The sequence below is a fragment of the Olea europaea genome, chromosome 10, assembly GCF_002742605.1.
Source record: "Olea europaea var. sylvestris chromosome 10, O_europaea_v1, whole genome shotgun sequence".
Lineage (NCBI taxonomy): Eukaryota > Viridiplantae > Streptophyta > Magnoliopsida > Lamiales > Oleaceae > Olea > Olea europaea.
This window is the reverse complement of record NC_036246.1, coordinates 5,828,429-5,842,769: the sequence shown is the minus strand read 5'-3', so window position 1 is coordinate 5,842,769 and position 14,341 is coordinate 5,828,429. Positions and strand designations below refer to the sequence as shown.

Genomic DNA, 14,341 nt, shown 5'->3' with positions numbered 1-14,341 from the left:
GGGCATGAGGGTTCACTTCGTAATTTCGGGTTTCCTCCCACCCGGGGTTATCGGGAGATGGAGGTGCTTAAGTCTTTAGTGACACTGTCGCAGACCAGGTCGATTGCAGGGCGTAGCGCGGATGATATTGAGAGGGTTGCGGCAGTCTATCTTCAGAGGGTACGCTTCTAATTCTATGTACATATGTTCTAATTTTTTATGCATGATTATACCACTGGACTCTTATATTATCTTCTCATCCTTTAGGTGGTGGCCCTTCAGACCGGGCTTGCTGAATCGAGTTGTCGCCAGGCCTTAGAGCTGAAGACTCTTGCAGAGGAAAAGAAAAAGGAGACTCATCACCACAAGAAGAAGATATCTTCCTTAAAGAAATCTCTTGAGGCGTCGGAGGCTTGAGCCCGCGAGTAGGAGATAGAGAACGACAATCTGCGGTCTGCGTTTGCTCGTGCTCAGGAGGAGGCGTTTGGGAGGTATAAGGCCTCTGCTGGGTATACTGGGGACTTGGAGTCGTCTGTTGAGCAGTACATGTCATCATTTGATTGTGCTTGGGCTTTGCGTTCGTACGGGAGGAAGGCGATGGCGGTGTCCATCAAACTGACCAAGGAGTGGATATCGACTGAGCACCCTTCCATTAACCCCTCTAGTTTTGACAAGTTTCTTGCACAGCGCAAGGGGAAGGAGAGTGGGGCACAGTCATCTAGGTCACTTTGTCCTTCGTCGCGGGGTGGCAGTGGTGTTGTTTCCCCTTCGAGTTGAAGCATGACTTAGCAGTAGCACCTTTTGTCAGTTCTCTTTTTTTTTGTTGCCTTTTATTTCTTCATGTAGCATCGTTTCCTATTTGTCCGGGGTATGGGCAAGAGTACATTACATGCTTTTTGTATGAATGCTATGTTATCAGCGGTTATTAATGTTAAAGCTTGTTTCTCCTAGCGTTATTTCTCAAATTCGATTGTTTGATAGCATGGGTGAATGTCATTTGTCTCGCATGCGCTAGGCCTGATTACAATGACTGATGGCCTCAGCTAACATTCTAACCATTTAGGTCTTTTCGCCTAGCCACGTGGGCCGAGTTGGAGTTAGGAAAGGAGTGTATAAGGGCCTTAGCCAATTTTTTGACTTTTCAAGGCTCTCCGCCTAGCCGCGTGTGCTATATCGACTGTAGAGAGGTATTCTAGCGGTTAGAGGCCTTAGCCAATTTTTTTGACTTTTCAAAGCTCTCCGCTTGGCCTATATCGACCGTAGAGAGGTAGTCTGGTGGTTAAGGGCCTTAGCCAATTTTTTGACTTTGGCCTGATCGCGTGGGCTATATCGACCGTAGAGAGGTAGTCTGACGGTTAAGGGCTTTAGCCAATTTTTTAACTTTTCAAGGCTCTTCGCCTGGCCGCGTGGGCTATGTCAACCGTAGAGAGGTAGTCCAGCGGTTAAGGGCCTTAGTCAATTTTTTTACTTTTCAAGGCTCTCCACCTAGCCCCTTGGGCTATGTCAACCGTCAAGGGTATGGTCTAGCGGTTTAGGGCCTTAACCAAATTTTTGGTTTCAATGGCTCTCCGCCTAGCCGCTTGGGCTATATCGACCGTTGAGGGCATGGTCTAATAGTTTAGGGCCTAAACCAAAATTTTGGTTTCAATGACTCTTCGCCTAGCCGCTTGGGCTATGTCGACCGTCGAGGGCATGGTCTAGCGATTTAACGCCTAATATCAGTTGACATAGGAAACCACTTCCAGAGATAGACAATGTAAATGGATACGAAACCGTCGACCCGTGGGGTGCTCTATCTCTACAAGAGACCGTCGACCCCCTGGGGTGCTCTACCTCTACAAGAGACCGTCGACCCCCTGGCGTGCTCTAACTCTACAAGAGACCGTCGACCCCCCTGGGGTGCTCTACCTCTACAAGAGACCGTCGATCCCCTGGGGTGCTCTATTTCTACGTGAGACCATCGACCCTCCAGGGTACTCTATCACTATGAGAAACCGTCGACCCCCTTCCCTGGGGGCGCTCTACCTCTATGCAAGACCAACGACAGGCGTGAGATTACTTATAAGGCCATTTTAACACTTAGCTTCAAAATCTCTGATCAATTAATAAGGTAACACGGCGGTTACCACGAGCACAACCCCCGGGGATAGTTAAAACTCCCCACTCCGAACGCGGGGATAATGGGAAGGCCAACGTGGAACACGTGGTACCACAACCACCCGGCTCCCGCTTAGCTTCCGACGTTAATAAATACCTCGTAAGGGCAACATGTATGATTTGATTGCACATTTTTTAGCCCGTTGAATTCCAAACTGAGTTTCTCCTAAGGTCTACTGATTTTCACACCGAAGGTAAAACGGGGGAAAAAGCCCCGCCCTCACTTTTCAGGTTACACTCGCTCATCAGAGCAACAGAAACGCTAAAGGTCGCCACGCAGATCAGGAGGCGTTATTCCACCACAATTTCATTGGCGCCCTCTGTGGGAAATCATTTGAACTAAAAAGCTATGTCAAGAAGACGAACAAGAAGTGATACTCGTTTGGCTGGAAATACAGCGGAGACGGAGTCAGAGTCAGTTACAAGGGGTCACGAGCCACCGTCGCCTCCACAGTATGTGATGCAGAGTTAATTTAGCGCTTTGGAGACTCAGTTGGTAACAATGATGGCGCTCTTGCAAAACCAGTCGCAGAGAGACACGGTCCCTCCATTGAGTTCGACGGAAGCGATGAACCAGCAACCACCCCAAGCGCCACCCGTGATTGTCCCGCCCATCTCTCTGTAGGGGGCGGAAGGTGCGGGGACCCCAGTGGTCGTAGCTCAGCAACCCTCGCAAGCCATGGTGCACCTGGAACAAAAGATGGAAGAAATCATGGCCCAGAAGATAAATGATGCACTATCCAAGAGAAAGGATAGGCGGAGTCATATGGTTTTGGAGGAAGACCCGTTCGCCCCTGAGATTAGTAAATAAAGTCAAGCTTCAACGTTTAAAAATTTAATTTTGTTAAAAATATATTTAACCTTCATTCTCAATGTCTCATTAAATTATATATATATTTTTTTCAACCCTTAACTATTGCTTGCTCCCTTGTTCGTGTTGCATCGTTACTTTACTTTCGTGGGCTCTTTGTGTTTCGCGTGGCTCGACCATTGTTTATTGAGATTTGAGAACTTAAGAAATTTTAACTTGAATAGTAACCTGTTAGGTTTGGTGATTCAAATGTGTTAGGATTATTGTTAATTTAGAATTTGATCGAGTGGAATCCTAGAAATTGATTAAGAGTCTTTTGAAAATTCGTGTTAGAATTTTACTTGGAAATGGAATCTAATTGCATCCAACAAAAGGAAACAAAATCTTGTTGAAATTGGGTCTCCTAATTGTAATATATTTTCTTTCATTTTAGGACTCTTTTAAGGTTAGCCTATAAATACATGGCTCCTCTGATCAGTTTGTAGAGAGTAACATAGAAGCAGTATTACTACTCTATCTTGTATTCTCCATATTGTTCAGTTTAATAAACATAGTTCTCTGCGTTAATCCCTTTGCACTTTCTTTACTTTTAAACCTTGTTTTTCCGTGGTGTGATATTGTTTACTTCAATATTGTCATATAATCTCGCTCTCTACAATTTGGTTTGGAATCAATGTGTTATTGGAGTTTCCACGCCCAACAAGTAGTATAAGAGCTTGGTTCCTTTCGTAGATTGATTGAGATTTTTTCAGGATGGTTGGGTTGAAGTATGATATTCTGCAATTAGATCACAAAATAAGGTTTTCGTTGTGGCAAGTAAAGATGAGGGCCATTCTGGCGCAGTTGGATTTGGACGATGCATTTCTAAGTTTTGAGAAGATGCTAGCTGGATGGAAGACGGAGGAGAAACAACAGAAGGATCAAAAGGCTACGTCATTTATTCATCTTCATCTGTCTAGCAACATTCTGCAGGATGTCTTGAAGGAGAAAATGACGGCTGCTTTGTGGTTGAGGTTGGAGCAATTGTGTACGACTAAGAGTCTTACAAGTAAACTGGCTCTCAAGCAGAAACTGTATTCACATCACATGGCAGAAGGAGAGTCATTGGAAGATCATATTGCTATGTTTAAGGAAATAGTTGCAGATCTGGAGATATTGAAAGTTAAGTACGATGAAGAGGATATTGCCTTGATCCTGTTGTATTCACTGCCTAGGTCTTATGTCATTTCAGGATACTATTTTGTATAATCGATATACTTTGACTATAGAAGATATCTACGATGCTTTGCACTCATAGAAGAAGATGAAGTATTTGGTTGGAGCTACATCAAGGGATGAGGAAGCTATTGTATCTCAAGATGGTCGACAAAGAGGCAAATTGAGAGTAAGATTTAGCAATGTGACCTGTTACTACTGCAAAAGGAATGGATATATTCGGAAGGATTGCGATATGTTGCAGGCTAAAGGTGATTTAGCTGCAAATCGTGGGGGTGCAACATTTGAATTCAGACGAAATCAATGTAGATGAGAATTGTTCAGATGGCAAAGATGGGGTGTTGACCATGGTATCTGATGTGCAATCTAGGCCTGACGCACCATATGTGTTCCGATAAGAATTTATTTCAGACATATGAGGTTGTTCGATAAGGTGGAGTTGTAATGGAAAACAATCAAACTTGTTGTATTACTTAGATCGATCGAGTCATATTGAAGCTGCGCGATGGAGCATTTAAAACAATTGATCAGGTTCGACATGTTCCTAACTTGAAAAGGAATCTCATTCGCTAAGTACCCTGGATGCAAAATGGTATAAATTCTCTGAAGGATGTAGAGTCTTGAAGGTCCCGGCAGATCGCTTAGCCCCGTTCATCTTCGGCGCAAGAGTGCTCGATCAGTGAGCTATTACGCACTCTTTCAAGGGTGGCTGCTTCTAGGCAAACCTCCTGGCTGTCTCTGCACCCCTACCATCAATAAGAAAACCTTTAGGCTTGTTATCCAGGAACTTGTTCAGAAATACCGTAATGAAAGGAACATAGGAGTTTGTCGCTAGGTATTTGACCAAAAAAGGGAGTCCGAGTTGTACTAAAGGGACGAAAAAAATCCCAGTTGTCCATTTTGTAGGGGAGTACAGAACCTGTTAGGAGACATTTTGACAAGTTTAGTATCGTGGTGGAAATTCAGTTTGGTACAGTACCTCTTGGGTTGGGCTCTTAGTCGATTCAAAACACTGCTATGGAGAGCGTTGGTGATCCTGCTTTGCCACCAATTTTAGCGGGTACACTGTGTTCAGTTGCTGTGGTAGGACTCATCGAGCGTAGGTACCGTAGTGTCAGCAATGTTTGGGAACTTTCTGGGATCAAATTAATAGTGAATTGATTACATACCGCTACAAATTAGATTGATAAGATTACAAACAGTTACATTGAATAAAATATGGTCATAGTTAATTACAAATGATCTAAATGGTAACAAATTTTAAATGTAAACGTATTTTTCACAAACAGTCATAGTTAACAAATATTTGGCAACACATGTCACTTTAACACAAATTTGATCACATACAAAAACAGAACTTACTTCTTGATCACAAATTACAAAATATATAGGTGTTAATTTATTTCAAGATCATAAATTATCAAATGTGATGGCTTATTCTCAATCACAAATCATAAAATTTACAAGTGGGCAACTTATTTCACTGTCACAATTTATCAAATTAATTGGTTACAAGCTATTTTTCGATTGTAAACTATAAAATTTATAAGTCACACTTATTACGGTAAAAAATTATCAAATTGATTTGTTACAAGTTATTTTCGATTGTACATCTCAAAATTTATAGGTCACAACTTATTTCACATTCATAAATTATCAAATTAATTGGTCACAATTTATTTATCGATCACGAAAAGTACAAATTATAAGTCACAAGTACAAATTTAATCGCAAATCACATATTTTTAAGCCATATATTATTTATTGATTATAATTTATTCATTTTATTTATCACAATTTTCCAATAGCTGGTTACAATTGCTCTTCATTTGAAGGTAGAAATGTAGTAGTTGTGCATTGTAGGTGACTAAATTTGGAAATCCAGTGCATTCAATGCTTCCAATATTTGACTTGAATTATCTACTCTATCCTAATTTTCGATCGAATTGGTCTTTTCTTCCGCAATTAACATTGGACTCACACCACCATCCTTGTTTTAACTTCTAGCACCACAACTATTAGTAATATTTGTGTAATTTTGGCTCATCATTTGTACAATATCACAATCAAGACAACCTAAATTCCCACCACTTCCAATACTACAATCACCAAAAGGCGTTACATTCTTCCCACCACTAAAGCAGTACCTAACATAAATTTTAGGCATGTTTCTTCAGAATAAATGTATCAATACATTTGATACCAAGCTAGATTAACTACCATGGTAAATATCCTGAACTACCATGGTAAATATCATGAACAGCCGACTCACCTAAATGCCCAAGCGATCTCAAGAAATGTGTGTGTATCTTAATTTGTTGCTATCCGTGTGGTATACAATATGGCTCTTGCACTACCAAGTAGACTAGGAATAAGAATGAACCTTGTCAATCATCATTACCCACATATTGCGTTGCCTCTTCCCTTTTCCTTGTAAACCCACCATGACGATAGCCACCTTGCTTGTACTTGATGGATGTGAAATTGGTTCATTCCTCGTGTTGATCCCAAAAGCAAAGCAATGAATGAGATTAATGACGTTGTATGAAATATTTAAAAGATCACAAATATGATACATGATTTTAAGTAAAGAAAACGAAGAGAGTTAAGCAAAAGAAACGATACTTTGTGATAACAATATAGAGAGAAAATTACAACATAATAACTTTTGTCGGAACTAAACTGAAAGAAGATATCACTATTTATTGGTATATACCATACCATAAATATGGAAATAATGTGAAATAAGGAAATAATATATTTCCAATAAAATCACTTGAAAATAAGGAGACAATTGTTTTCCACGTGCAAAAAAGGAAATAATTTTTTTTTCCTAATTTGGGTAATAAACCTAACAATCTCCACCTTTACCCAAATTCCGGTACAACGATCGAAGTTCTAAAATTTCTCCACCTGGAAAAATTGTCCAACTGCATCAAAATAACGAACTCTTCAAACACTGTAACCAAAATTCTCCATCACAAAAAAAATCTTCCTTTGCTCGGCGTCCATAAGCGACACCCAAATCCAACTCCTGGGTTCCCAAAATTTGGGTCGAAGTACACCTTATAGCAGAAACCATACCAAATGCCTAATCAGAAGGCCCATCGCTAGAACCGTAACTTTCAACGATCCTGAAAGCATTACGGACATCATTGAAACCACTTTACCTACGCTCCATGAGTCCAACCCTAGCAATTGAACATAGTGTGTCCGCTGAAATTGGTGGTAAAGCGGAATCACCAATGCTTTCTTGAGTAATGTTATGAATCGACTGAAAGTCCGTCACAAGAGATACTATACCAAACTGAATATCTATCACGGTACTGAACTTGTCCAAATATCTCTTATCTGGTTGTGCACTTCCCTGCAAGATGAGACTTCTTCCATCCCTCCAGTACAACTCGAACACCTCTTCAAACCTTCAAGACTCCACTTCCACAAGAGAATTTATACCTTTTTTGCATTTAGGGTACTCAACGAGATGAGATTCTTTTTCAGGTCTAGAACATGTCGAACATAAGCAATTGTTCTGACCATCCCAACCTGCAGCTTTAGTCTGACTCGATCGATTCTAGCAACACGGCAGACTGGTTGTTTCCCATCACAACTCCACCTTTCTTGATAGCCTCATATGTTTGAAAAAACTTTCGATTGGAACACTTGATGCGAACATGTCAAATTGAGAATCCATTCCACGTCAGATACCACGGTCAACATCACATCATCGCCATCAGAAAAATCCTCGACAACATTGATCTCGTTCGAAGTACATGTTGCCTCCTATGATTTGCAGTTAAATTACTTTTAGCTTGCAACAATCTTTCTTAACGTGTCCTTTCCTTCTGCAATAGAAGCAGTACAAATTGCTGAAGTTCGTCCTCAATCTACCCGTCCATCGATCACCATGAAATATCAAAACTTCCTTATCCCTCGATGTAGCTCCAACCAAATGCTTTATCTTCTCTCTTAAGAACATAGCATCATAAACATCCTCAATGGTCAAAATATCACAACTGTACAGAATGGTGTCTCGAAACGACAAATAAGAGGCGGGCAGTGAACACAACATAATCAAGGTCGGATCCTCTTCTTCATACTTGACCTCCAATATCTCTAAATCTGCGACAATTTCCTTGAACACAACAAGGTAGTTTTCTAGTGATCCTCCTTCCATCATGCGATGGGAATACAACTTTTGCTTTAGAGTCAGTTTGCTTGTGAGACTTTTAGTCATGCATAACCACTCCAGTTTCAATCACAAAGTAGTCGTTGTTTTCTCCTTCAAGACGTTCTGCAGAATATTATTGGATAAATGAAGATAAATCTGCAATAAAGCTTTTCGATCCCTCCGTTCTTTCTCCACCATTGTGTAATTAGCTGACATCTTCTCAAAACCCAGTAATGTATCGTCCAAATCCAATTGCGCCAGAGTAGCCCTCATATTTATTTGTCACAAAGAAAATCTTGTATTGCAATCAAACAGTGGAATATCATATTTCAACGTAGCAATCTCTATAAAATCTCTGTCAATTCACAAAAAACCTACAGCCTAACTCTGATACCGCTTGTTGATCTCAAAGGCGACGCAAGGATTGAGATTAATGACTTTGTATGAAATATGTAACAAGATCACAAAAATGCAACAAGATTTAATGTAAATGAATCAAAGAGAGTTAAGTAGAGGAAATGATGTTTTATTATAACAACATGGAGAGGAAATTACAATACAACAACTTTTGCATAAACTAAACTGAAAGAAGATGTCACTATTTATAGGTACATACCATTCCATAAAGATGGCAATAATGTGAAATAAGGAAATAATATATTTCAAATAAAATTATGTGAAAATAAGAAAATAAATTTTTTTCACTTGAAAATAAGGAAACATTTTTTTTCCTAATTTAGGTCATAAACCCAATACCCCCTAGACATCCTCAATAAATGCACAAAATTCTGTAAGTAAGAGGAGGCTTACATCTTTAGAGGCATTGTTGGTATAGGCGAATGAAGAGGCATAGGTAGAAGGCAGATTAGCTGTTGCCCGTCATGGAGGAATGTTAGTAGCAAGAGCTGGAGCTTGGAGTTGGAGAGGTGGAATAGAAAAGATTCGCATACGAATCCCGATCAAAGGAGGAGTCATCAAATGTGTACAGAAGCCAAGATTCTTTCTCATCCTTGTGCATAAACAAATTTTGCATCATCGTCATTTGCTCCTCGCCACTCCAACTCGATCGAATTTTTTCCTCAACCTCTGTGGAAATCACCACCTCACCTCCATCATCACCTTGCGCAGCAGTTATGATGTCCAACTTTTCTTCCAAAGACCTATAACAGTAGCGGCTCGGAGTAAAATTTCTTTTATCCTCCCGAGCCAATTGTAAGGAGAAAGAAATTAGGAGATGTTTCTGTGATAGAATAAGGAGAGAGAAATGGTGAGACTTGGGTTTAATAAATATCAAATAAATAATTAATCCCTGATTTGTGAAAAAAAGTTTAAGATTTGATATTTGAAATGTATATCTAAAATGTAGGTTTTTAGGGTAATTTTCCCTTTATTTAATGTTGGGTCTGTTTCGCATTGAAATTTCACCAAACTCAAAAAAGTTGATTTGATGATCGAGTTGGGCTTGAACTCGATCAATCTGACATATGTCCATCCCTAACTAGAGAAAAGTGGTACAGTATAAGAGAAGAAACGTGATAATGGGCAAATGTGAGAACATGCAATTTTATTTACACTTGTTGAATCAATCAAGCGCATTTAATTGACAATTTTTACGCAAATAAGTTCTAGGCTATTTAATTATCTAGAATTTATTTTCTTTTCATATAAATTTCATGCTTGCAATCAAATAAATCCTAAATGCTAGTCCCCATTTGCCCCCATTACATCTCATCAAATTTAATTTAATTTTTATTTTTAACCACACAATTTTTAATAAAATAATATTACACGTAAATAAAAAACTTTTCATTCTTTTATAACAATCCATTAAAAAAAAATTTATTCCCCTATTATAATCAGAATTAATGGGGCCAAACGAAGGCTTAATACTAAGCCTATGTTTGGTTTTCATTTTTTCAAAAATTCATTTTTTTTATACTTATTTTTAACAACACGTTCTCTTATAAAATAAATTTACACATAAATTTAAAATTGTTCTTTATTTTTTAACCACACATTTTCCAATCAAACACTGTTCAAAAGTACATTTTGATCCGAAAATGGGACCTAAAACACAAGTCAATGTGTCATTGAACAAATAAATTTATGATGAAATTTCATTTTCAATTATACATTACTATTCATTTATTTATCATTTGTTTCTATTTATTTATAAATTAAATCTTTTATAAATTTTTAGATTATTATTAATAAATTGATAAGAGACCAAGAAGCTGAAACTGGGAACTGTTGCCGCAACTAATGTAGAGTATTGGGTGATTGAGATTCTGAATTAAAAAACATTATTTTTAGAATCGTGATTTTTCTAATATTTAATCGGCTAACACCCTCATCTCGGTCAATATGAGAAAGGGAATCTTTGCAAATTTTAGCAAATTACTCCTCCTAAGCATCTCGCAACCAGGGAAACAGAGGATAAAGAACTAGAGAAACGCCATGGCCGCCGAATTCAAATTCATCCGTGTAATCGGTATCCAAATTACGACAATTCTATACGAGCTTTTCCTTTTGGAAGTCGTCTTTCTGAAATTCTTGTTTTTTATGTACTGCCATTTTTTATCTGTGAATTCTAGAAAAATGAAAGATTTAACTTGGCTGTAATTGCACTGCTCAATGAAACCCTTTTTCTGGGTAATTAATATTTTTTCCTCTTTGGTTAATTATTACACTTATTCGACAGATATTAGTGCATTGTTGGAGAAGTGGGATGATCCAAACATGGACCAAGATCAAGGTGTGGCCCAAGTTGTTAGACAATTAGATCAAGCTTGCAGAGAAGCTGGATTCTTTTATGTGGTAACTTGGTTGTATCAGTTTAATTTCACTGTTCAATATTTCATATTATTTTTGAGGGAAATACTGAATTTGTACAGCTTATTCTATGCAAAATCCATTAATTTTATTCTGGTATTCAGTTTCTGATATTGTGTAATTCAAGATGATTATGAACTGCTGCTGTGTTTTTATTTCGCAGTGTTTGCTTATACTGATGATACGGTACTTATGCAGGAGGGCCATGGTATCCCGGATTCGCTTGTTAAAGAAATTAGAAGCATATCGCACAAATTTTTCGATTTACCTTATGAGGAGAAAGTTAAGATAAAACTTTCTGCAGCAACTGGATACAGGTTCTTGTTCTGTGATACAACTAGTTTGTAGTACATTCATACCATATATGATGAAAACATTTACCATATCAATAGAATCAGCCTAATTCTTAGAACTCGTAATCATTATAATTTTCACTAACAAAAGCAATACTATTTACATGCAGAGGGTATCAGCATGTTGGTGAAAACATTACAAAAGGCATACCAGATATGCACGAAGCAATTGATGTAAGTAGAGATACTACATTATATCATCATTTGTAATTCTTATATGGTTGATTTTGCAATTACTGTGGGTTCAAAACGGTAGAATTGGGTGGAAAGTATGTCAAGGATCCTTCTTCTTAGCTCTTTTTTTCAATATTTGGAGATTGCAAATCCCCACAGTGGGACATGCTGTGATTTCTTTCATACGCATCTGTTTGATTCCCATGCACAAGAAGAAGAAAATAATTACAATGTCGTGGCAATAATGTAATTTGTACCTCTACCAGTTCTGCCACTTCCTTTTTCCAAATTATCTAAATCAAGTATGGACAGGCGTTAACACGCTTCTATCGTCCTGACAGTGTAGCTTTCTTGTTCTTTTTAACCAAGATTCTTAGTAAGTAGCTGATCTTAAGGAGGAAATCAGGCAGTTCATTTCCATCTTTTTATTGTTGCCTTGAGCGATGCTTATATGCATAGCTAGCTAATTTTATAAGTGTTAACAAAATAAGCTTCAGGAACACAGAAATGTGCTTTTGTTACCGAGCACGAATTCCTTCCTCCACTATCCACTGTCCAGAGAATAAAACATATCCGAATTAAAGAGTCACACTGCTTACATTGAGAACACATCCTTTTATGGTTATTGATTTTACTGTCATTATAAGCACCTTGAGAAAAAATGTAAACAATTCTTCCCAGGTCAAATTATAACTTATAAGTATCAAACCTATTCTTTAATTTCAATAGGAGATATACTTCCTGCGTATTAAATTTTTTTAGTGACTATTCTTCTCGAAAACAGTGTTACAGAGAAGTGAAACATGGAATGTATGGAACTCTCGGTGAAGCCATGGAAGGACCTAATTTATGGTATGTCAATTTGAATTTGACGAGTTTGTCTCCCCAAAAAAAAAAAATAAATAAATAAAATAAATAAAATAATTTGCATAAAAGATATTAAGAGTTGCATGTTTTTATTAGTCACGTCTTTCATGCGTGCTTGATTGAATATCCCCTAGTGTGAATTCTTAAATCTTCATTTTATTACATGATTTTTCAGTTTAAATCCTATATTTGATACACAGAATGGTGCCTTGATATGCTTTGTTCTTGCTTTTCATTATGGTCCTTTTGATGTATGGTTGTAACAGTAATAATATTTGTCTTTGTTTGTGTGCATTTCTTTCCGTATGCAGGCCACATGATCCTCCAAATTTCAAAAAATTGATGGAGGAGTATATTGAACTATGCACAGGTGCTTTGATGAATGAACTTAGCAACTCTTCATTAATATCTGTATTAGCCTAAAATTATTTATGGTGTAATATTAAATAACTAATTAATTTTACATGCTGGTAGATCTTTCTAGAAAGATAATGAGAGGAATAGCTCTAGCATTGGGTGGATCTATGGATGCATTTGAAGGTAACAAAGCTGGTGATCCATTTTGGGTGTTAAGGATAATTGGCTATCCCGGTGCATCCAGTGCACATCATCAGGAAATGCCTAAAAATGATGTTGGCTGGTAAGTCTGGGTGCTGGCATTCGAGTTTCTTCTGCTATGATTTTTTTTGCCTACTACTAATGCTAATTTCCTGTATTTCTTCTCTCTCGGTTGGTCAAATTATTGCAGTGGAGCTCACACCGACTACGGTAATATTTCCATCTATCACATGTTCTAGTCCTTGATGATTGGCTAGGCTTAAGAAAAAGTAGAAATTACTACTTTTTTCTTACTTCTTATTAGAAAACTTGTTCTAAAAGAAACTCTTACCGTATTGTCAAAATAAGTAACTTATTCAACTTTCACTGTGAAAAGAAATTATTTATTCTATAACTTACTTAACTGCTCAGAAGTAAACTTTTTAAGCTTAGCCAAGCATGCAGTAAAGGTTTCGTGTTCTTGCATTACAGGTCTACTAACATTGGTCAATCAGGATGATGATATAACTGCACTTCAGGTACGTCTATGCTCTTTTTCCTATATTCCAGCAGTTATTTTCCATTTATTCTTGCCTTCTTTTCAGTGTTTAAAGGACACGGTCTTGAAAAACCTTTATTCCCAAATTTAAATTACCATAGCCCATCTATCGGATTTTCCTGATCTCTGTATATATCATGGAAGAATGTCCAATTAACCAATTCTTTTTGAGTTATTGAAGGTGAGAAACAGCAATGGCGAATGGATATCAGCAGCACCAGTTCCCGGCACATTTGTTTGCAATATTGGTGACATGCTTAAGGTATCACCTTAGCAACTAAATTTCAACATCATACTATACAAGAAGATACCTTCCTGAATATTGCGATTGTGCAGATTCTAACTAACGGTCTTTACGAATCAACTTTGCACCGGGTCATCGTCAACTTTCCAAAATATCGTGTTTGTGTGGCATACTTTTATGAGGTCAATTTCTCTCCTATGCTATTATTGTCTGTGTCTTACACACATGATTGTGTGTATGTGTGGTTTACACATGCAATGAAATTTTTACGTTAAATTCTCTGTTCCCTGTGATTTTACTTCATGAACAGCCGAATTTTGATGCTGCAATAGAGCCTCTGGATGTATGTGTTAAGAGGACGGGTGGCACCAGAAAGTTTGAAGGAGCTGTGTATGGAAAGCATTTGGTTAGCAAAGTGCAGACCAATTTCGTCGAGTAGGTT

At 37.9% G+C, this 14,341-nt stretch overlaps 1 protein-coding gene across 1 annotated transcript; it reads left to right on the top strand.

Moving 5' to 3' along the window:
- Positions 1 to 10,608: 10,608 nt before the first annotated feature.
- On the top strand, positions 10,609 to 14,338 carry LOC111401000 (probable 2-oxoglutarate-dependent dioxygenase At3g50210). Its single transcript, XM_023028512.1, has 12 exons — positions 10,609 to 10,824; positions 11,035 to 11,150; positions 11,364 to 11,482; positions 11,629 to 11,692; positions 12,477 to 12,544; positions 12,871 to 12,929; positions 13,034 to 13,199; positions 13,308 to 13,327; positions 13,589 to 13,635; positions 13,837 to 13,917; positions 13,992 to 14,081; positions 14,210 to 14,338. The coding sequence occupies exons 1-12, from the start codon at positions 10,791 to 10,793 to the stop codon at positions 14,336 to 14,338; spliced, it is 993 nt and encodes a 330-aa protein (XP_022884280.1). The 5' UTR covers positions 10,609 to 10,790.
- The last annotated feature ends 3 nt before the right edge of the window (positions 14,339 to 14,341 follow it).

What these genes read in the sequence shown, in the direction of transcription:
- LOC111401000 (XM_023028512.1), top strand. Translation starts at nt 10,791, where the DNA reads ATGGCCGCCGAATTCAAATTCATCCGTGTAATCG. An exon ending in ATGATATAACTGCACTTCAG is followed by an intron (nt 13,636 to 13,836) that starts GTACGTCTATGC and finishes GAGTTATTGAAG; the next exon opens with GTGAGAAACAGCAATGGCGA. An exon ending in GTGTGGCATACTTTTATGAG is followed by an intron (nt 14,082 to 14,209) that starts GTCAATTTCTCT and finishes CTTCATGAACAG; the next exon opens with CCGAATTTTGATGCTGCAAT.